The sequence below is a fragment of the Hoplias malabaricus genome, chromosome 14 (genome assembly GCF_029633855.1).
Source record: "Hoplias malabaricus isolate fHopMal1 chromosome 14, fHopMal1.hap1, whole genome shotgun sequence".
NCBI classification, from domain to species: Eukaryota; Metazoa; Chordata; class Actinopteri; order Characiformes; family Erythrinidae; genus Hoplias; species Hoplias malabaricus.
Genome location: NC_089813.1, coordinates 29,907,343 through 29,929,928, shown reverse-complemented (window position 1 = coordinate 29,929,928; position 22,586 = coordinate 29,907,343). Strand labels below are relative to the sequence as shown.

General features: G+C 35.8%; 2 protein-coding genes across 7 annotated transcripts; one reads left to right on the top strand and one right to left on the bottom strand.

The window, feature by feature from the left end:
* Positions 1-378: 378 nt before the first annotated feature.
* si:ch211-198n5.11 (methylcrotonoyl-coenzyme A carboxylase 2) lies at positions 379-11,637 on the top strand. Of its 3 annotated transcripts, XM_066643880.1 has the most exons (13): positions 379-475; positions 1,402-1,725; positions 1,968-2,164; positions 2,285-2,463; positions 2,544-2,624; positions 2,741-2,919; positions 3,805-3,997; positions 4,092-4,183; positions 4,507-4,663; positions 7,318-7,440; positions 7,568-7,692; positions 8,755-8,836; positions 9,235-11,637. In XM_066643880.1, exons 1-13 carry the CDS (start codon positions 435-437, stop codon positions 9,319-9,321), a joined length of 1,860 nt encoding a protein of 619 aa, XP_066499977.1. In that variant the 5' UTR covers positions 379-434; the 3' UTR covers positions 9,322-11,637. The 3 variants fall into 3 exon arrangements, with proteins under 3 accessions (XP_066499977.1, XP_066499976.1, XP_066499978.1); XM_066643879.1 differs by having other exon boundaries at positions 8,755-11,637; XM_066643881.1 differs by lacking the exon at positions 1,402-1,725 and having other exon boundaries at positions 419-475; positions 8,755-11,637.
* Positions 10,306-22,463, bottom strand: LOC136665972 (retinal Mueller cells isomerohydrolase-like). 4 transcript variants are annotated; one of them, XM_066643885.1, is made up of 13 exons: positions 22,413-22,463; positions 18,503-18,653; positions 15,944-16,051; positions 15,722-15,863; positions 15,480-15,627; positions 15,320-15,401; positions 14,948-15,080; positions 14,683-14,822; positions 14,129-14,258; positions 13,193-13,307; positions 11,000-11,094; positions 10,797-10,908; positions 10,306-10,466 (listed from the first exon to the last, which is right to left on the bottom strand). In XM_066643885.1, exons 3-13 carry the CDS (start codon positions 16,018-16,020, stop codon positions 10,318-10,320), a joined length of 1,323 nt encoding a protein of 440 aa, XP_066499982.1. In that variant the 5' UTR covers positions 16,021-16,051; positions 18,503-18,653; positions 22,413-22,463; the 3' UTR covers positions 10,306-10,317. The 4 variants fall into 4 exon arrangements, with proteins under 4 accessions (XP_066499982.1, XP_066499981.1, XP_066499979.1 ...); XM_066643884.1 differs by lacking the exon at positions 22,413-22,463 and adding an exon at positions 22,069-22,149; XM_066643882.1 differs by lacking the exon at positions 22,413-22,463 and having other exon boundaries at positions 18,503-18,747.
* Between the last annotated feature and the right edge of the window lie 123 nt (positions 22,464-22,586).

The window sequence follows — 22,586 nt, the reverse complement described above, 5'->3', positions numbered from 1 at the left end:
TGCGCCACCGTGCCACCCTTGTTGTTTTCAGTGAAAAGAAAAGTTTTGGTTTGGCTGCAAATACCCCCCTCCCAGACTATGCAGTTAATTACTGAATTCTCTGTGCCAGGCCCAACTCAGATGGTAAACTAAAACTAAAAATAAAAGGTAAACATGCCTTCGTCCAAAATTCTTATAGATTGTTCTTTGCAGTTATGTAAAGCATACTCCATCCGCACCTCCGCAGGTTTCCTGAAACTCATAAGCCCTGCTAAGGGCTATAGGGAGTAGCGAGCAATATGAGATACACCCGGACTGTAGCGCAGTGGAAGTATTCTGTGCCGTGTTTCCCTCCGGACAATCTTGAAAGTAACACTTAGCGTAATAAAAAATAAAAAAATAAAAACACATCTCCGGAGGTTGCCTTGTAATGTATCGCTGTATCTCAAGGTGACATGCTCAGACTCCACAAAACTTCGCGGATGAATCACGTGATGTATGTTTATTTTATTTAATTACTATTATTGCCAACCTGATATTTAACGTTAGCGATCAAATAAGCGACCTTTGGCACACTATAATAATTCAAGAAGAAAGTGCAGGTAACTTTAGATTGTATTCTACTAAAACTCAATAATGACTCAAAAAACAAAACAAAAGAGGATCTTTATTTTATTAAAAACATATTTATTGTATTCAAAAATTTTGTGTTGATAGTCTGTTCTGCCAATTCCTGTAAATGTAAAGAAATCTTTATATAGATTATGTAAAACCCCTCAGATTTAGATGTCATTTTCATGAAATCCTGCATTAGTAAGAAGCAGAGTTGCCTAAACCCATATTCAAGTAACATACGTTTACAAATATTTATATATTATAGAATTGTAAAAGATCTTAGTAGATCCAGCATCTATCAGCACAGGAAATGAAAGTCAAATTTGTAAAGTTTTACTACTAAAATGTTTCTCTTTGATAGCTCTGTAAACTTAAATGTGACTTTCCTAAAATGTGTGACTTCATTAAGACCTCAAGGGCTCAAGGCACCATTGACATTTACTGGGGACATTACTGGGGTCATTTACTATTTGAAATAGCCATGCTTACATATTACATTCCATCTGACCTTATTTTGTCTAAAAGAAACAGTGGAAATATTGGAACATCGGACCCACTGTAAAACAGTATACAGGTGGATAAAATATACAATACAAAAAGGATATCTAAACAAAGTTGATTAAAAATCTAAATTTCTTCATCACAGATGTGCTTGAACACAAGTAGAATCTACTGAATACGATTCCATTAAAACTATGTAATTTGTGAATCTGAATAAATATATCATTAGTGTTTAACAGATTAGAAAATCTCAGCTGTTGTACCTTTAGAATAGTTAACTGTGAATTCTTTTCTTTTTTTAATCAGCTTGATTTGCATGAATGGAAGAAGAAGACTTTCAAACATTTTCTCACAGCCACTGTTGTGGATTTCAGAAAAGAAATACACAGTTGCAGCTTTTCACTGCTCTTTATGCCAGTGGAAGTATATAACCTCAGCCTGTCCACATGGGACACCTAAAATTCAGCAGTGGAACTGGTCCGCCAAACCAGCCTTATACTGCTCAATGAGTTCAAGTGTACCCAGAAAAAGGATGCAGAGTGCCTTTCCTGTAATTGATGGTGCATTTCATCCAGTAAAAAGCCATATATTTGAAGCAAATTTACGGAACAGTCAAGCATGCCAGCAAAGGTATGAGTTGGTTACATTAAAAATTGTTTTAACTGTTTCAATTCAATGCTAATCCATTGTACTATATAGAATACTGTCATAACATAGTTACCAGCATGGTAAGATACTTTAACAAAATGTTTTCCTTTTGTAAGCCTGGTTCATATTAGATTATTTGGCTCCACTGCATACTCAAATTTATTATTTTAAATGAATCTGGTTATACAAACACCTGCTGCATACCAGGTTGTTTATTTGTACAGGTACCTAGAACTCAAGGATAAAGTGTTGAATGGAGCTGGTGAAAAGGCAATAGCTCGACACACACAGAGGAACCAGAAGTTTCTTGTCAGAGATAGGCTCCGCATGCTGTTGGATGATGAAGATTATCTTGAACTTTCTCCATTTGCTGGACTAGGTTTACCTTATGGGGATATTCCATCAGCTGGCTGTCTTACAGGTATTTTTGTGAGAAACTAAATATTTGTAGTGTTGTTTGCATATATACAATAATTAATTTTGGTTGAACAGTTGATTAATTGATCTACTAACCTAGGAGAGTTTTATTTGCTCCTTACAGGTGTTGGTCAGATAAATGGACTATGGTGTGTGTTTTTTGCTAATGATGCCACGGTGAAAGGAGGCACAGCATACCCTATTACAGTGAAGAAACAACTGCGGGCACAAGAAATAGCCATTCAGAATCGTCTTCCGTGTGTGTATGTAGTTGACAGTGGTGGTGCCTTTTTACCTCTTCAGGTAATTTTCACTGTTAATAAAATATAAAAATACTGTCAATGTAATTTTAATAACCCCTGCAAAAATGAATCTGTGTACAGTCAGAAATCTTCCCTGACAAGAACCATGGTGGTCTCGTTTTTTACAATGAAGCTATAATGTCAGCAATGCAGATTCCACAGGTATGATAATCATGTATTTTTATAGTGTTAGGTACTGTTGTAAGCTCTTGTTATTTAGGAATAGCATAATTATTTTATTCAGTGTGTGTTAATGCAGTTTTCTATATTTTCTGCAGGTGGCAGTTGTTTGTGGATCATGCACAGCTGGTGGAGCATACATTCCCACCATGACAGATGAGGCAGTGATTGTACACAAGATAGGGACCATATTTTTAGGTGGTCCACCCCTGGTTAAAGCTGCTACAGGTGAAGAAATTACTTCTGAAGATCTTGGAGGGGCAACATTGCATGCAGAGTGAGTCAAGTATTGTTTTACTTCTCTTGAATCATAATTGTATATGTAGTTATTTTGCCTTTCAAAGAAACGCTGTACTAGAGTAGAAACAGAAATGTATTTAGGTCTAAACTCAAGTAATGTTAATATTAATCATTACAAAAGCTGAACTGCTATAAAACTGTTAAATTCAAACCTTACCTTTTAAAATCAGTACACAAAATAAGCCTTTAACACCATCATGGGTAACAGTTGGTCATTGCAGGGAAAAAAATCTGCCATAGTGAGAGTAAAAAACAAAAACCTTGTCAACATTTGCATACCTGGCATTTATGTATTTTAAGTGCATGTGTTTATTATTTTATTATAACAATTCAGTAGCCAAAGTACAAAAAAGTACTTTTCACTTTTTACATCATTGCAGAGAGGTGTAATGAAATTGTGCCTCCTCAGTCAATCCATCCATGGCCGTGAATACACACACACACACACACAGAGCAGTGGCCAGCTATTTCACTGCCTTGCTCAAGATTACCTCAGCTGTGGATGTGTTGTTCACTACCTTGCCTTTTTTCCCCTCCCTTTCAGGTTGATTGAACTTGTGGCCTTCCAGTTTCAAACCACTTGACTAAATTTTATGCCACAGTTGCCAGCCAAATTCTTTAAGAATTATTACATAAGAACTAGAATGTGGGGAGATAATTTAAATATCGATTTAGTTGGTTTCTCTTAAGTTGCAAAAAAGAAATGCATCAAAAATTGTTCAAAAACAGTATATTGTTAGTGGGGAAAAAAAGTTTCATAAAGTTACATCTATGATTGCAATCACAATAATTTAATTCAATTCAGAAAATCTCAAAATAGTTACTAATACAGAAAATATTTCTTAATATTTGTCTTGTTCAGGAAGAGTGGTGTTGTGGATCATTTTTCTGCCTCAGAGACTGAGGCGTATGAGTGTACCAGGAACATAATTTCGACACTTAACTTCGTTGTCCCAGAGCAGGACATCACTGAGATAAATGAGCCACTACACAGTGCCGAGGAGCTAATGGGCCTTGCACCACGGAGCTACAATCACAGCATGGATATCAGGCTGGTGAGGTTTTAAATGCACTTGCATACATTCATATTCACCTCCTCCACACACCTCCAGAAAAGACCAATAATCATTTATGTTCTTGCACTTTTAGATTGTTAGTCGACTAACTGATGGTAGCCAGTTGCAGGAATTCAAGGCACGCTACGCCTCTACTCTCCTTACTGGGTTTGCCAGAATTGAAGGGTAAGTGGGAAATTAAGCTTGATGGTATTAGCATGTTAGATATTTAGATGGTCCTGATAGAGTTTAATATCATTATTGGCTAAAGCATAGAAGCTGTCGCTGCATCAAAGTGAAACAAACACAAATTTCACAAATGTTGGATGACCGTGTGTATATATGTTTGATGACATACCAAAGTGTTATTGGTTTTTACCAGAACTTTTTGTTGCTTAGGGTATAAAAAATTAAAAAACAACACTGTGGCTTTTACACAGATCTGTACTGAGGCATGTAATAAGACATAACAAAAAACTGAGAAAAGACTTTATTCATGTTTTTTCCAGACATCAAGTTGGCATTGTGGCAAACAATGGTGAGCTAACATACGAAGCCTCTCTGAAAGGTACCCATTTTGTTCAGCTGTGTGACCAGAGAGACATTCCTCTTATCTTCCTGCAGAACATAGCACCAGAGCCTGTCCATACTTTTTCACATAATAAGGTACAGTAGAATGGAAGATTCCGAAAACACTAGATAAGATAATAGGAGATAAAGCTCTGTATACAGACACAAATGTACTCGCAATACTTCAGACAACCTAATTGAACAGGAGTTTTTTAAAGTGATTCTTATTAGTCAGGAACCAAGCTGCAGGTGGAGTAACTAAGTGTCAAGGAACCAGATGTATTCCCGCCTTGCGCCCGATGATTCCAGGTAGGCTCTGTACCCCCCGCGACCCTAATTGGATAAGCGGTTACAGATAATGGATGGATGGATGGAACCAGATGTAGTACATGAGGTGAGAAAACCTCTGCCACTCCTTTTGATCCATAGCCATCTAGAGTCCTTCTCTGATACCTCTTTGCAGGTTCTGATGGACTTTTTGTAATGTGTGCCTGTGGTGCCCAGAAGGCTGTAGACCTTACACAGAGACCATGCTGCAAATCCTCTGCAGCCCACCTCTATGGGCAGACATTGTGCACTCCAACCATTTCTGCAGCACTCATCAGCCAGCCTGCACACTTGATCCTATTCTTTTTGTTGGTCTTTTCCATCCTCCCCACAATGCACAGTGAGCTCCAGCGTTACCACCTGCTTTGATGCTTCTGCAACCAGTACAATATCTAGCCTCAGAGTGGTCTCTATTGTTTACATGGAATCTATTGAATCTATTGTTTACAGGGTGGTTTCTATTGTTTACAGGGAATATATTGAATCCATTGTTTACATGGTGGTCTCAATTGTTTACAGAGTTGCTTCACCAGGCCAACCCTCATCTGCCAGTTCTGCCAAGTTCTGCTGACAGTTTTGATGGTCGGAGCCACATGGCTCAAACTTTGTTACTGAACATGGCGTCAGAAATAGCCTTGAGTACTTGGTCCTGCCCCCAGCAGCAGAATCCTTCACCGAGTACTTTGTGGCAGCAACACTAAATGTGCTTCAGTGTTCTTTCCTAAGGCAAAAAGGAAATTATGGTGCATCAACCTTCTCTTAGGTAAAGAGATTAGATGGATTTGGAAATATGTCATAGACTGACTATCAGGAACAGTAACTCAGCTCAGGGGATCTTCTGTGACAGTGCCTATTTCCATCTTGTCCATGTTCCCTGCTGGTTCATGCCTACCATCTGAGCTAAATGCACCACCTTGACTTTGTCTCTTATCTCCTCTTGGACAATATGATGCCTGTGGTTACCGTCAGCTTGATTGTAATGTGTTGATGAAGATCTGCCAAGCCCTGGTCTTTCTGAAGCTACTGCCCCTGTCTCTGACAGTGATGTGACCCTGCTTGGTCTAATGCATCATGTGCTTTCTGTTTCCTCCTTGTGTTTAATTCTATACTGATCTGTAAGACTTTTAAGTTAAAGGACTACCTGTGCTGCAGCACAGTTCTTCCACAGGTAAACATGAACTCAGTTAGGCTGGTCATGGGGATACTCATGTTGAGGCTTTTCCCATACAGAGCAATGCTGCTTAGGCTACAAATCAGACACTACCATCTGCCCAGCTGCTGACTTATCCTCTTCTCAAAGCCCTTCACTTTGGTCAAAGAGAATTCATAGATCATATGGAATGATTCCATGCTTAAAAATTCAGGCCTTGAATCATACTGGAAGCCCTGACTTGTCATCTGTTGCCAACCAAACATCCAACTCCTGGTTTGTTGCCTTGATGGAGGCAGTATCCTTTAGGGTGCTGTCAGTGTTTTTCATATGGCTCTTAAAAGACTGATACCACCCAGATGAAAAAAAAACCATAGCAGCCAGGCATCTTCCTTTCTCCAGCACCAAGGACCTGAGGTTGAATGCAGAGGCCCTCTGAGTCTGATAACCCTCATCCAAAGCCTATATGGACAATCTGACAGTCACAACAACGTCAATGTCAACATGCAGGTGCGTTCTCCAGGGTATCACATGGGCATTAATGTGCTTCCAGCCAGAGGAGTCCAGGTCATTGGAGCTGAAGAAAGCACCAAGCACCAATTGCTGAAGAAAGCAATAAGCAGAGAAGCTCAAGGGCAGTTACTTCAAGCTGGTGCCATTAGGATGTAACTGCCCTTGAGCTTCTCAGGTTAAAGCTATATTATATTTATCTTTGTTTTTGTCAAAAGAGTAATGGAAATTATGGTCTGTGTTCTCAATCGTTGTATCTTCTTATAGTTGCTACAGTATGTACTGAAATAGGAAAGCTTTTCATTATGCCGCACAATCAGATTGGAATTTGGTACAGAAAGGTTTAAAATTGCAAGATTTAGTGCCACTAAAAGTTTTTAAAACATTCTTCAGACATCGGAATTGAGTAAAATGGTTTGTAAATGTTTTAAATTGCATATTAGAGGTTTTGTGGTTTGTGTTGTTTGTGTAAATATTGCATGTGCTGCTGCCTGTCCTGGCCAGGACTCTCCTTCAAAAGAGATATTTAATCTCAGTGAGATACTTTCCTGGATAAATAAAGGAAATAATATTGGATTTTTAGCTTCTGGATTTTTATTATTGGATGTTAGTTTTGAGGTAACATTGTGAGACTGATTATATTTTAGTTTATTCATTAATTTATCAATTCTGAGTTAGCAGTGTCAAATATTGTATATATAGAGTTTATTAATTGATTGATTAATCCTATTTTGTAATCTGTTTTTGTATTTCCCTTACTCAGGCAGAGTCTAACACTAACAGATTGAAAGCTCAGGGATCCATGATGTCAGCTGTGGCTTGTGCTTCTACTCCCAAGATCACAGTGGTCATCGGAGGCTGTTATGGGGGTGACAGCTATGCCATGGTTAGTAGTGCTTCCATTCTTCATTTATGTTGTTTATGAATTACTCAGGGTGTTGGCAAAATGATTTCCTCTCTTGATTACTTTATTACAGCTGTTAAGTTTTAATGCATTTCTGTTTTTTTTTTAGTGTGGCAGGTCTTTTGACCCCAACTTCTTGTTTCTGTGGCCCAATGCTAGAGTGTCTGTTGTGGCCCCAGGTCATGCTGGAGCTTTGGTGCAGGATGAAGAGGAGGCACTGCGCATTAATAAACAGTGAGAGAGACAGTTAAAAAAATATATATCTTTATATGAAGGTTCAGATGAAGGCTGTACAAAGGCAATTTATTCAACAGACCTTAATCATCAGTGAACAGTAATAATTGATCGTAACTTGGTTGCACACAAATTTAATTATTTTAATATTGATCAGTTTCATCCTTGGTATATCCGTATGATTAAACTCAAATCTGGTGTATACAAATATTTGAGCATAATTTAACATGGAATACTTGGATGGATACTTGATGTGCAAATAAAAAAATGAACAATATCTTGATCACCTATAATAGAAATAATAATATTAATTAATTAATTCATTGCTTATCCAGTTCAGGGTCGCAGTTGAATTAATAAAATGGAAAAAAAAATAGAAAATAGCATTAATGGAGGCACCAGTCCTTCACAGGGCAACACACACACGCATTCACTCACATACTCACACCTATGGACACTTTTAAGTCGCCAATCCACCTACCAACGTGTGTTTTTTGACTGTGGGAGAGCCCAGAGGAAACCCATGCGGACACGGGAAGAACACAGCAAGCTCCTCACAGATCCCTGGAGCTGTGTGACTGCGACACTACCGGCTACGCCACTGTGTCACCCAACAATAATACATTAATTCCTTAATTTATTTGTTTTCTGTAAATGCTCCATCCTGATCAGAATACAATAATTATATTATTACAATATAATAATACAGTATATTGTTTAAAACATTTTTAGGAAAATAATCACACTACACAATCACATCATTTACTGTCTTTAATAAATATTTGGTTTATTTCACCAATTTTACTGTCACCATAATTTTAACAATGTGAAGTTTGGTAAGTAATGGTTACAGGCTATGCCTGCAAACAAAGCCACAAGCCATGGCTGACTGTTATTAATATCTGCAGAAATTAGCACACAAACACTGAAGCGAATGTTCATGAATGGGACAATGAATATTGTGTGCAACATTGGGTACATTTTTATGCTATGTTAATTAAAAAGGGTTCAGGGATTTTAAAATTAATAGTGGACTAAATATGAATTTTAATTTGTTTAAAGGTTGGAAGAAGAGAGCACTGCATTTTACTCATCAAGCAGGCTATGGGATGATGGAGTCATTCTTCCTCAAGATACCAGGAAGGTAAAATTTACAGGTTTTACAGGTTACACGTTATACATGTTTTCTTTTTTTGTGGAAACTTTTCACACTCATTTAATGAATGAGTGCAAACTGAAACTCATATGAAACTAAACACATGCATATTCCATATTTATATCTGAATCCCACATTTATTCCTCAATTTCGTGAATCCATTTCTGTTTTCCATATCGTGGAAATCATAGGGCCCTACTCTTCTGCCAAGTCCAGTTCATTCAGACTTTGTAATGGGAAGCCAAAATTAAAACCAGGTGGTGGAAAAAACCCCAGTGGTAAATGGACTGGCTAGCTGAGAGAAACATAAGCATACAAAGCATACAAAGTCAGTTTAGTGCTCTTTCTTACCTCATTCAGAATATTTTATATCTTTTTTTAAATAGGTCTTGAGCAAATGTCTGAAAATCATCAAACAAAAGCAATACCAGCTGTCCAGTCCGAAGAAGAGATCTCCTCTTCTTCGAATGTAAAAATACCTCTGAATAAACCATCTTCAAGAATTTCTTTGTGACTAAATCCTGTTTTGGCTAAATTTTTTTATTTTAAACTGTAACCTGTCAAGCAGCAAATTAGCAGCAATGCACAGTTGCTGTTTGTGAATAGAAACTATAAATAATTTATTGGCACACACAGATTGGTCTTTTGTGCTTCGGTTGAACATACAAATGAGATGCAAATAAGAAAGATGAAGCTGGAGACACTTGTATGCTGGTTTGTATTGTGATGTGTTGAAAATGGCTAATTTGCACCAACTCCATAGAAGCAACACTATCTGAGTGATTACACTTATTTTCCTTTGATAGTTATGCTGATTGGGTACCACAGTCAGAGTTTTATATAATACACAGAGTATTATAAATGCGATACAATACAGGAATATGATCAAATACACCAATAAACAATAAAGTATTTAATATATGTTTAAGAATATTTACTACTTTTTTTCCAAAATAAATTTATAAGAAATGAAATGGTCAAAATTATTACATAAACAACAAAAATAAGTATCTTGGATGGTAATGACAAGAATTCACAGTTAACTACACATTTTAGAAGATCCTATTAGGTACACGTGTGATAAAACTAATATACTTTGAAGTTTAATAGTACTAGTATTACATTTGTTCATTCATATATATTCCTGGATAAAGAATATAGTTAATGTGTTATGTTGATCATGGAAAAAAAATCCTAGATTTAAAAAAAAGTAAATTTTCAGTTTTTAGTTTATAAGTGTATTCAAACTATGGTTAGTAAAATGCCAAAAAATATTTTCAAAAGTAAAAGAGAGTAAAAGTATATGTGTGCTAAGGTGGCCTTCTCATTTCAAATAAGATTTTTAATATTGTGTTATTGATATATTCCCTCACAATGATGCAGCCATGTTTACTGGGTTATTCAAATGAGCCTCCCCAGGGACTTTCCTGTGCACTGAAGAAAACTTGTTACTTACAATTTTTGTACTACTAGGCTTTATACATGCCATGTAAAGTGACTGGAACTATGACATCAATCTCAGCACGTGCAATCTCAGTCAGATCTCTGGCGTCAAGTATTAGAAGGTAGGCTGGTCGTTTTGCAGCCCCTGGATTTACCACAATGGTCAGGAGAACACCTAAGAACACAACCAGAACTCAAGGGTCACGTTCACTTAAAATTCTAATCATGTTACAGATGTAGACTGAAACTGTTAGGAGTCTTGCAAGTCTATTAATAGCGTAGTGCTTACAACAGCAGGGAATTGATCTCTTGTTTTCTCCATAGACAGTAGCTATAATTACACACTATGCTATACCAGCCATCACTGTGAGTGAATTTAATCGAGTCTTAATTAAGATATCAGTGAATGAGGACATAGCATTACAGTATAATTCCAAGAGGAGTATAAACAATCAAAATATCACCTACTTCTCAGTTAAAATCAATGCTAAATCTTTTCCCTTACCATCGTCTTCTTCTTGAGCGTCTGGATTTTGCACAAACAGAGGCTCAGATGGATATGAGTCTGCTTCTTGCCATATTCTGGTCTCTTTATTTTTTACATTCAATTTACAAATCTACAAAACCACAAACACTAAGGTCACAAACAGTAAATGAATATGGCAAGGCTGATTAAGTCATTTGAGAAATGTTTTTAGTCATACCTACCCTGTCCGGAATAAAATGGTTCAGTCCAAGTCCATAGACAAATGTGTAATCTTTCCCATTGTGTTTTCTATAGTTGATCTGAGGAAACTCAAAAGCTGGAGTAGAAAAGTGTAAAACATGAAAAGAGGGAATTCTGTACAATTACATAATTACATTAGGCCTTTAAATACAAATGATATAAATAAATAATACTGGTCTCCACCCATCACGCAGTTCTGTTATGTTCTGCCTCTGCCCTGGGAATTTTGTGGCATTTTGTCTAATTTTTTTCTGCACTTATTTTGTCTTGTTTTGTTTTGCACCTAGCTCCTATTTGCTCCTCTCTTGCTTTACCATGTTCATGTGTTGCACCTGGGAGTGTTTCTCTCTGTCCTGAGGTTGCCTTGCATTATAATTATAATGGTGGTTCTTTTTGTCAGTGTGTACTCTTGTCTGCAGTTTAGGTTTTTGTTTTTGCTCTTTATTTCTAGTCATATTTCTTTATTTTGTTTTCTCATGGATTCAAATAAAACAAACTTGCTTTTACATCCTGCTTTGTTACCTTTGTTACAAGTCCTACCAAGCTGGGATTTTGAAGGCTATAACATGTTTCCATCAAGATGTGATGTAACCATATATTTTTAAACTGCTGCTAATAAAACAACAGTGGAGAGCTCAAACCACTTGTTAACTACAACTACATGTTAACTACAGCACTACAGCACCCATTTACCAAAAATGTTGTGACACTGCAATATGTAAATGAAAAATGCAATGATGCACAAATAATTTTAACTCTATAGTTATTTTTAAAGTTGTATTCTTATTTGACAAATATATGCTCATTTTTAATTTGATGCTGGCAACACAAAAAAAGCTGGGATGAGGAACAAAACACTGGTAAAGTTGTGTAGTGCTGCAAGAAATACATTTTAATTCATTTTAATTGATAACAGACCAGTCTTTCAGAAATAAAGATGGGGAGATGTTCACATTTCTGTGATGGCTTCAGGGTAAACACTGAAACAATTCACAAATTTATGTTTCTAAACATAAAATGGTAAAGAACGTGGGGATTTAATAAAATACTGAGGAGCACATGGGGTGGTGCCTACCTAATGACCCCTGTGAAGAGCTAGTGATGCAGTGGGTGGTTTGGGTACTCATGTGATGGGCTCTTTGAGTAACCATAGGTGTTAAGGGTAGCTGGTTGCTGATTGGATCATAAACGGCCACTGCAAGCTTAGGGTGTAGCTGTAGGATTGGAACTATAGAAATTGTGTGGCTGCCGGTAGGAAGAGAGTGGGGTGGGCCCTATGTGAAGCTCTAATGGATTGGCATAGGATATTTTACATCTTATGTTGTGCATAATTATAATTATAATTACAATAAACAGGTGAATATAAAATTTGTAAAAAGAGTATTCACAAAAGGCTCAGGCTTTGCAAGAATAGGTTGCTCACTTTATACTGCAAAGAATTTAAGTCTCTCATCATCTACATTACTTAATAAAAGTTCAAGTGGGGTATGGCAACATATGTTGATTGAGCATGACCTACAAGACCTAAGATGGCACTGCATAAGATGCTGTCATGATACAGTGATAAATAGCCATTTGGGTTTGGAAATACTTAAAAGAGCTGAATACAACCTGAAGCTCTATTATACAAAGAGAAAGTTACACATAATTTCTAATATGTTTAATATGGAATTTCTAATATGTTTTTTAAGCCCAAGCTCATCTTAGATATTCAAAAGTCAGTAGGAACAAGTGAAGTAAGAGGATGTTTCAGCTTGTTTTCATGACAAATTAACATAGTTTACTTTTCATGGCTATGACAAAAGGGACCATCAAGACTGTTATCAGTGATGGATGCAAATGACAACAAGTGGAGAAGTGGCGAACCCTGGAGGAAGCATTAGTCTTTCACAGGGCAACACACACACATTCACTCACACCCACGGACACTTTTGAGTCACCAATCCACCTACAAATGTGTGTTTTAAGAATAAGTGGAAACACTTATTATTATATACACTAGAATTATTTTCTTTGTGCTTTTGTCAGTTACATATCAAGAAAATAAACAAATAACAGATTCTCTGTAAGGCCAATCTAAGCTAAGGGACATTTTTATGGTTATTAAAAATGTTTCATTCTAGTGTCAGTAGTTGAACTGCTGTTCAGATTAGTTAGAGTTTCTGGGTAATTACCCTGCCGTGGTCCAGAGAAAAGAACCTCAGGATCAAGCCAGACGGTCCCATCACTGCGCATTACCGCTGTGGCTGTGGTGTAAGCCAGTGAGATCAAATTCTTTCCTGGCTCTACCTATCAGTTAGTGAAATGCATATGATAAGCCTGTCACAGTTGTTACTGCTAATTGTAATTTAAAATCTATTTAGAATTGCCCGTTAGACTTGCTAAAAAATAATGCTCTATATGTTAAAACATAATAATACATACACCAAGTAGAACATTTTAAAATACTTTTGCTTCCAAAAAATAACCATACACTATATATATATAGGGGTTGGACAATGAAACTGAAACACCTGTCATTTTAGTGTGGGAGGTTTCATGGCTAAATTGGACCCGCCTGGTGGCCAATCTTCATTAATTGCACATTGCACCAGTAAGACAATGTGCATCCAATGTGCATGCAATGGTTCAAACATTGTATCCTGAAGGCAATGCCGTGTATCAGGGTGACAATGCACCAATACACACAGCAAGACTGGTGAAAGATTGGTTTGATGAACATGAAAGTGAAGTTGAACATCTCCCATGGCCTGCACAGTCACCAGATCTAAATATTATTGAGCCCCTTTGGGGTGTTTTGGAGGAGCGAGTCAGGAAACGTTTTCCTCCACCAGCATCACGTAGTGACCTGGCCACTATCCTGCAAGAAGAATGATTTAAAATCCCTCTAACCACTGTGCAGGACTTGTATATTTCATTCCCAAGACCAATTGATGCAGTATTGGCCACAAAAGGAGGCCCTACACCATACTAATTCATTTTTGTGGTCTAAAACCAGGTGTTTCAGTTTCATTGTCGAACCCCATTGTCCTTTTTTTCTGTTTCATTTGAACATAGTTGCAGTTCTTTAATTTTTGATGAAACAAAATTTATTAATTAATTCATCTTACTCTGTAGACATCCAAAGGCAGCACATATCTTCGTACTTCTGGCTGTGGTGCACTCATTGCAGATTTTTTCACCTCATCCCAGTTCTGCTTTAGGTTGGCCAGGTACAAGTAGTTATACACAAACTCATACCTGTTCTCAAAGGTGGGACAGTATTTTGACAGATTAAATGTGTCTGGTATCTCAACATGAATGTTTGAGATACCAGACACATTATGAATATGAATATTCATAGCCAATTTTACACTACAGCAATATTCTGTTCACAATTCTGTTTGACTTATATATGCAGCAGCAGTGCAAAAATACATTTTTGTCTTTTTTTCAATTCAGTGTAATACTGAGTTCTAGTACTAAAGTTTAAACAAGTTTGTCCAAGTGGAAAGTTTAGTTTATGCAGGGATTTGATGCTAAATAACTTCATGCATATTAAATTGTAAGAATATATTAATAAATTAGACAATTTAATAATTAATAATATAATTTAGAAAAAAAAATTTAAAATATCCAAATAAATACAAATACAAAACAAATAAACAAATGCAGATTAGCTCACCCTTTCCAGGTGCACAAGTCCACCACTATAAAATCCTCATCTTCATAACAGTTTATGTGATGGAAAACATTGAAGGCCGATGTCCTGAATTTGTAGTCAATATATTCTCCAGGATGTTTGGTGGCCAGATGAAACCACGTCTGGACAGGGAGAGCAAATGGACAGTTATGTCCCAAACAAACTGTACAATTAGAAATAAATAAATAAATAAATAAATAAATAAATAAATAAATAAACAAAAATATATGATTGAATGAAAACTTACTCCCATCTTCTCATTTGTCTCAAAACAGTCCATATAATTTGTTCCTGTGATGCTCCATGAACTCAGGAATTTCAGGAGGTTAATCTTTATTGGGGTTTCAACAAACACCAAGTACTTCTCCGTAATTCCAAAGCTGAAAGCATTTAATGGACAATTATGTTTTTTACCTGATTTTATTTATTAACAAATCACTTATAAGGTAGTAGATCCAGATACTAAGATTTAAGATATATATTACATATGACATATAACATTTTTTACATGTCAATAAGAAGAAAAACATTTTAGGCTTTTAAACCTCACCAAGTCTACAAGTTTTAACAAACAATTTAACATAACAATTTTTATGTGTTTCTTACAATGGCAACTGACCTGTGAACATAAGAGGGCTTGAACCTCTCACTGCTGGGGAACTGCACCACAACATTGGACTTCGCAATGGGATCAGATGTGTCTGAGCAACAAAACAAGGAATCAGTGACTCCCCAGAATAGGCTAATAACAACGTTTATAATCCGTGTGCCAAACCAACCTTTCTGTGCAGAAGGGATTTTGACAATGTTGTAGGCAAATTGCATGTTTTTCCCAAAACAGTTTCCAATGTTGTACACTGTACCATCTTGCTCAATGTGTGGGTGAGCAGTCATACCATTGATGGAGACATAATTGCACAAATTTACCTATAAATAAACAGAAGTGGGATGATTCACATGTTTACCATTTCTGCTTATATGTTTTCTTTACTTAAATGATCGGAAGAATACTAGCACTGACCTTTTCTATTGTTTCCAGGGTGTCTGGGTTGATTTTGGTAATAAAGTTGGTTTCTGTGCAAGCATAGAAATCCTCCCCAATAGGGTATATATTCACTAGGCAGTTGTCTGTTACTTCAACACCTTTGAAGTAAGTGAAAAACCTGTTGTATCCAATAAAAAGAATACTAAACTTTGTGCTATACAACAGGCCACTTATTAAGGAGAGGTCTATTCTACTAACCTGGAGAAGATGTTTTTGCATGGGTCAGGGTAGGCTACAGTGCCAAATTCAGTTATCACAATCCTTTTCTCTGTCATAGCTCGTACATATGCATCTGTCCTGAGAAACCTAGGTTAATAAGGTAGGTTAATATATATGTATATTCCTAAGTTATTACAAACTACTAAATTATTCACAAATTAAAAACCATTGAGGATTAAAAAAAAACAACAAAAAACCACATTATAATATCGCTATTTTGACTTAAAACCATAAACATGACTTTGCTAAATCAAAACTTTACCCTTTCACAAACTCAGAAAGCAGAAAATGTTGAAGATATATAGATTGTTAAATTGAGTGCAACTTTTGAATATATTTCTAATTTAGAATCAGTGAATCCAGTTAATTACTTTGAACATTAGGGTTTGCAGTATATAAGTCCAAGTCCAAACTCAGACACTGTCCTATCCGGACCTGGACCTATAACTAATAAACCTTTAAGAGCTGTTTAATTTTTAACAGAATGTGACTCTTCTAGTCATTATGGTTAGTGCTCCAGGAAATTACCAGACTAATCGCATACATTTCTGCATATCACACGTCAGCCAATCTGTGCATTATGATGAGCGCTGTGACTACTACATAAATATTATATATGGAACAACAAAAATATCAGATACATCATCTTTGGAGAATATGGAGAATAATGGAATTTTGTTCTCTTATGCTACATTTATGGAAGAATACTCTTTTCCAGTTACCTCTAAAAAATATGCTACACTTTTTAGTGCAATTCCTGACGGTATCAAATTATTATTTCATACCGTCAGGAATTCATTTAAACTCTTCCACTTTATTCATTGGCTAGTGTCTTTTTATAAGCAAAATAAGATAAATCCTTCATAGAACTCAAAAATCTGTTCCTGCCTGTACTAGCTTTTAGAGTAGTAAATTTGAAAATATAAATTGTCATAATTGTTACCCAGTTAATTTAAATTAGCTAAATTGAACCCTACTGTAATATCAGACTGCTCTGATATAATGAAACCAGTGATCATCTCTTTTGGGAATGTATCTACTGCAGTATATTCTGGAATGACTTTTCAAATTTTCTTAGAAGAAAAGTAACCTTTGACTTCAGCCTTATTCAAAAAGGAATCTATTAATTTACTATTATGTTTAGCAAAGTTTTATATACACAAATATACATTTTCAAAAAGAACTCCTATGTACACACTCCTTAATTCAATCACAAAGCCCTTTAACCATTATCACTCTTGAACACTGTAACACTTATAAACTGATATAAAATTTATTTTGCAACTTTTGTGCCCTCTTTTTCTGTTAAATTGACAATCCCTATGCATGTACTCTGTACATTGATTCATTGTTCAATAAAGAAAAGAAAAAAAAAGAGCACCATGACTCAAATGAGGGACACACACAGGGCACGGCTTTAGACACCGCTGTCCTGGAGCCAGTAAAAATAGCCCAAGGGATGTGATAAATGCTCTTTCGGGACAGTTTCACAGCTGAACGTGGATTCCTGTCCTTCAGCATAAAGAGAATAAGCTTGCTGTTAACTAATAAAGTCCCGCCCTCCAACAATAAGAACCAATTAGATTGCTGGTTATGTAAAATAGTAAGTCAACTGCAATGGTCATTAGGGACATTAAAAAAAAACATTGCTTTATCTGTAAATTTGAAATTAAAAAAGGACATTTTGTTTACAGTTAAATGATGTAGATGTAAAATATTGTTGTTGTATATTGAAATGTAATTGAAAGAGTAATTTGATTTAAAATTCCGTTGTTAACTACATAAAATGTTGCTATAACTATACGGCAACTTCAGTATGCAGGATATGGCACTGATTATAATGCAGGTTATGCATTATGTTCCAGACCTTGGCCTGAGAAAATCTTCTCTAACTGGACTTTATTCATTCATTCATTCATTATCTGTAACCACTTATCCAGTTCAGTGTTGCGGTGGGTCTGGAGCCTACCCGGAATCACTGGGCTCAAAGCGGGATCACAACCTGGAAGGGGCACCAGTCCTTCACAGGGCGACACACACTAACACATTCACTCATACCTATGGACATTTTTGAGTCATCAATCCACCTAACGACGTGTGTTTTTTGGACCATGGGAGGAAATCAGAGCTACATGGACATGGAGAGAACACACCAAGAGAAAACACTCCAGGTCCTTGTAGCTGTGTGACTGCGAAATTACTTGCTGCCCCACCATGCCACCTCTAACTGGATTTTAATGAATTTTAATTAATTACCCCTTGTGTATAATGTCTCTGGATCATATATTTATGTGGTAGCCCTGTGGTAGCTATGTGGTATTTCAGAGATCCACATGTGGTATTTCAGAGGGTTACAACCCAACAGCATTTGTAAACAAAAGATATGTTGTGTTCTACCTTAATGTACTTGTGTTGTGCCTAAATGTTCTTGTGTTTACATTTAACGGTGCATTTATTTTATAAATCCTGTTGTGTTTTGACTCTCTGTGCCCCATTAGTACCCTCAATCAAGGAAAAAGAAAAGTGATGCCTTTTTACCTACGATAATATGTGACGTGTCCATTCCTCAGGTCGAACTTATGTATGAGTGCTTGGCCATCAAAAAGATGATGAAAAGGTTCATCTCCAATCTCAAAAAGTCCGGGACCCAAACGTAGCAGAGCACCATTTAGCCATTTTGGAATTACACCTAGCCAGCAGGCATAATGGAAGCATAGCAGTCTCAAAATTAAAATGAAAATATAATACGTAAAATAGCAATGAATTTTCATATTTGATTTTGAATGTCCCTCTCACGTACACTTGTGATCTCAAAATGTGCATTTTAATTGAATAATCTCATTTGATATAACTGAACTCATGAAACTGTTATACAAACATTTCATTTGGAAAATACATTTTAATTGAAATAATTGTATTCATAAATCATCTGAATATCTGTTTAAGTGAAAAATCAGTACTGGATTGTAAATCAAAAAGTTATAGACAAATGTATGTGTATGAATGGTAAAATGAAACTCAAATATCAGATTGCATTGCCTTTTTGCATATTACATTTTCATAACAGTCCTGTTTTACTAAGTACATTCTTGATTCCCAGAGGTTTCAGAAAACTGACAGAAAAACACACATATATGACATCACACAGAAGTAGTACATTTTAGGAGTCAGGCCTCAGTTTATTAATCTGTATTTTATGTTTAATTCAGAACTACACTCTCACACAAAATAGTAGAGTAAAGGTACATTATTGTTACTAAAGGTACAAACAATGTAAATGTAAATGTACAACACAGGCTTTAAAGTCCACTTGTGTTCCTTAAAAGGACATTACATTCTTATGAATATTTGTAAGTTTCCTTATAGAACTCTGTAAAGTTAAAGAACATAATATAACTCCTGGAAATGAACATGTGAATATGAAATCAACACAATTTATTATTATTTGAATTATTTAAATTCTAAAATTATAATAATATAAGGTATAATTATGTTCCCTAATTATAGGTATACATATAGGTATACATACCCTTGAGGGTACCACCACAGTGACAGCAAAAATAACCATTACAGTGACAGTGGCTGTGACAGTGGAGTCCAGGCAGTATAATGAAATTAAAGGACAATTCCACAGAGGTTTCAAAGTCATTCAGAAATGTGGTACATTGTAGAGAAACATGCCAGCTCAGATTTATTTACAGAGTTGGTAATAAGAACCTCTTAGAGTTCACAACACAAAATTAGCCATATAATTTACTTTCAGAATAAATTGGACAACCTACAAAATGTCTATATATGACACTGACAGTCATTCATTTTTAAAAATATTTTCTTTTGTAAAACTCCAATATCAAAAAAATAAATTAATTAATAAGTTGAGACATTTTTTAATAATGCAACAAGAACAATAATTTGTGATTGTGAATTCTTCTAAACATTATTAAACTGACAAAAGTACAAAGAATAGATTTTAAATGTTTATACTGAATAACCGTTTTAAAATAAGACTACACTTATCAGTGGACTGTTTGAAGGGTAGAGGCGAAAAAAGCCTGCCGCCCCAACCACAAATCTGCCAATGACATTTATATAGGTTTATAAATGGTTTAAAATGTAATTTTAATACATGGCCATTAATTAGGTTGTAAACACTTAAAGGGCCATAATACTCATTTGTTTACACACACTGTTTTCATCTAATAGTGAAGGCTTTGGAAAATACTGAGGTAAAGAATAAGCTCAGACCTGGGAATGTGAATTTAGTCATTTCTTATGTTAAGGTGCACCACATTTTCATCATTGTCCATGAATTTTATCAGTGGTTAATTGAATAAATGTGGTTATTAAAGGGTTAAACTTATTAACAAATATATGCTGAAGCTGACAGGTATAAAGTCAACTGATGGAGAACACAAATTAAGGTCAATATCCAGGGATCTGAGGTTTAACAGTGGCTTCACAATTTAGCAAACAGCAGGCCACTGTTGCACCTTTTTCTATGTGTATAAATGTTTATTAATGATTTTTAATGCATTTACCAGCTAATTGATAACATTAATAAACAGACTGTAAACCATTTATAACATTTATATTTCTTTTTAATTGCACTTTTTAATCATTTGGAAAATGAAGATCAAAATTGTTTGTGAGTGGAAATTTAGTTCATTTCTACCTAATACCAAATTTCTAAAAAGTGCTGAGTATCTTCTTCAGGGAGGCAGGCCCTTCAAGCATACACATTCTGTGTCTACAAAGCCAGGCTTATGTATCACACACAAAAAGAGGCCTGAAACTGACTTGCTTCAAATAACTGAACTTCCTGGAAGTACAAATACTCAGTATCAATAGTGCCTCACAATGTTAATTTTTCCCAAAAACAAGCTGATGTCAAAACTCGTCTGAAAATGGCATTCATTTCCAATGTCTTTCAGGCCATCGGAGATGAGCATCCCAAAATGTATAGTGGCATTTCTGTATAGAATTGATGTATGGCTTCTTCCCGCTGAGAGAAACTATATGGTCTTTTTTCATCTTTGTGTGACCTTTTGTTATCCCCCTCATAGTCCCATCCCCCATTCCCAACAATCATTCCCCCACTTACATCATACCCCTCCTTTCACACCTCTTCTTAACCTTCCTTCCTCTATCTTATCTCTTTCTTTCTTTGATCATCTTCATCATCCCCTTTACCCCTCTTCAAACTCCTCTTCTTCCTCCAATTCCCTTCCCCCACTACTCCAATGTATATAAGGTCCTCCTAAAATATTTGGTGTTAGACTGGATTGGGAACAGACTGGACTGGCAAAAGTCACAGACTGAACTGAGAACAGACTGGATTGGGTACAGAATGAACTGGCTATAGACTGAACAGGTGACAAACTGATGATTAAGTTGTGCCCGTTCTGCATGCATGTGAGGAAACCTCTGAACCTCTCTAGACTGACTGAACTTTTTACATGACTATGTAGGGTCAATTCCAAATACATAAATTCTTTGCAATGTGACAATAAGAAAAAGAGGTAGTAATGTTCTTCAATGAGTGGTGAGTCACAAAACAAATCTATCTGTTATTATTGAACAATGTTCCTTGAATATTCTTTAAATACTTCTCTCATATTTGAGTGTGTTGCAGGCATCATATTTGAACTTGTATGTTATATTAATGCCCAGGGGGCTTGGTTTAATCCTTGCCTTACAGAAGATGATTGAATGAATGTTTTATAATGCATTTACAAAATATATTCAGGTGGTTCATCCTTAAAATTAATTTATTTGCATATTTGTCAGTTAAATAATGGCTTAAGAGAATTACCTTATTAGATACCCACTTTTAATGCATTTTAAAAAAACATACAATTTTTTGAAAATGGAAATGAGGTTTGTAATTTAATATATATACTATATATACTACTAATATATATATATAATATATATTTTTACCCCCCAAAAAATAAACCTGCACCTGGTAGTTAATAATCCAATATATATTTATACACTTGAAGTTTCTGTGGGATTCCCCTCTTTCAGTCAGACTGCAGTTTTTATAGTGTTACATGCTTCAGTTCAGTAAATGAAAATGAAATAAACCATGCAAACAGACAAACCAGTAACATAAGCAGGGATAGGCTCCGCCAGCTCCTCACACGACTCAAAAATCTTTTTATAGCCACCAGCAGGATGCTCAATACTGCCGAAAAATTATAAAAGTGCCAATAACATACAGTTTAAATTCCACAACTATCAAAATACTAGGAGGAATAAAAGTGCAGGGTTAAATTCTGGTATGGTATAAGATCTCAGTAGGATACTCCTATTATACAGTTATTAAACACTATTATTTACACTAATATGTAATGGTAAAAACTTAACATTTAGTTTATCAGTACACTTTGTTTCCATTCAGACAAACCAAAGCAGAAATGTAACTTTAAAGTTCCCAGTCACTCACCGGCTGACCATGTCTGAGCCTGAGAAAGCTGTTTTAAAATGGAACAGAGGCTCTCTCGTGGTGGGCATTACTGAAGCCCATTTCCAAACACTGCCATAGAGCCTTACTGTGTCTCAGCCAATCAGCAAACACTGAAACAAAACCTCCTTTGTGCCCAAACCAGGAGCAGCTCCT

Coding starts and splice junctions, on each gene's coding strand:
- si:ch211-198n5.11 (XM_066643879.1), top strand. CDS start 435: ATGCTCAGACTCCACAAAACTTCGCGGATGAATCACGTGAT. Junction 476..1,401: donor TCGCGGATGAATCACGTGAT/GTATGTTTATTT, acceptor TTTTTTAATCAG/CTTGATTTGCATGAATGGAA. Junction 4,184..4,506: donor GGGTTTGCCAGAATTGAAGG/GTAAGTGGGAAA, acceptor TGTTTTTTCCAG/ACATCAAGTTGGCATTGTGG.
- LOC136665972 (XM_066643882.1), bottom strand. CDS start 18,735: ATGAAAATTCATTGCTATTTTACGTATTATATTTTCATTTTAATTTTG. Junction 16,052..18,502: donor CACGTCACATATTATCGTAG/GTAAAAAGGCAT, acceptor TTATTAACCTAG/GTTTCTCAGGACAGATGCAT. Junction 15,628..15,721: donor CCCTGGAAACAATAGAAAAG/GTCAGTGCTAGT, acceptor GTTTATTTATAG/GTAAATTTGTGCAATTATGT.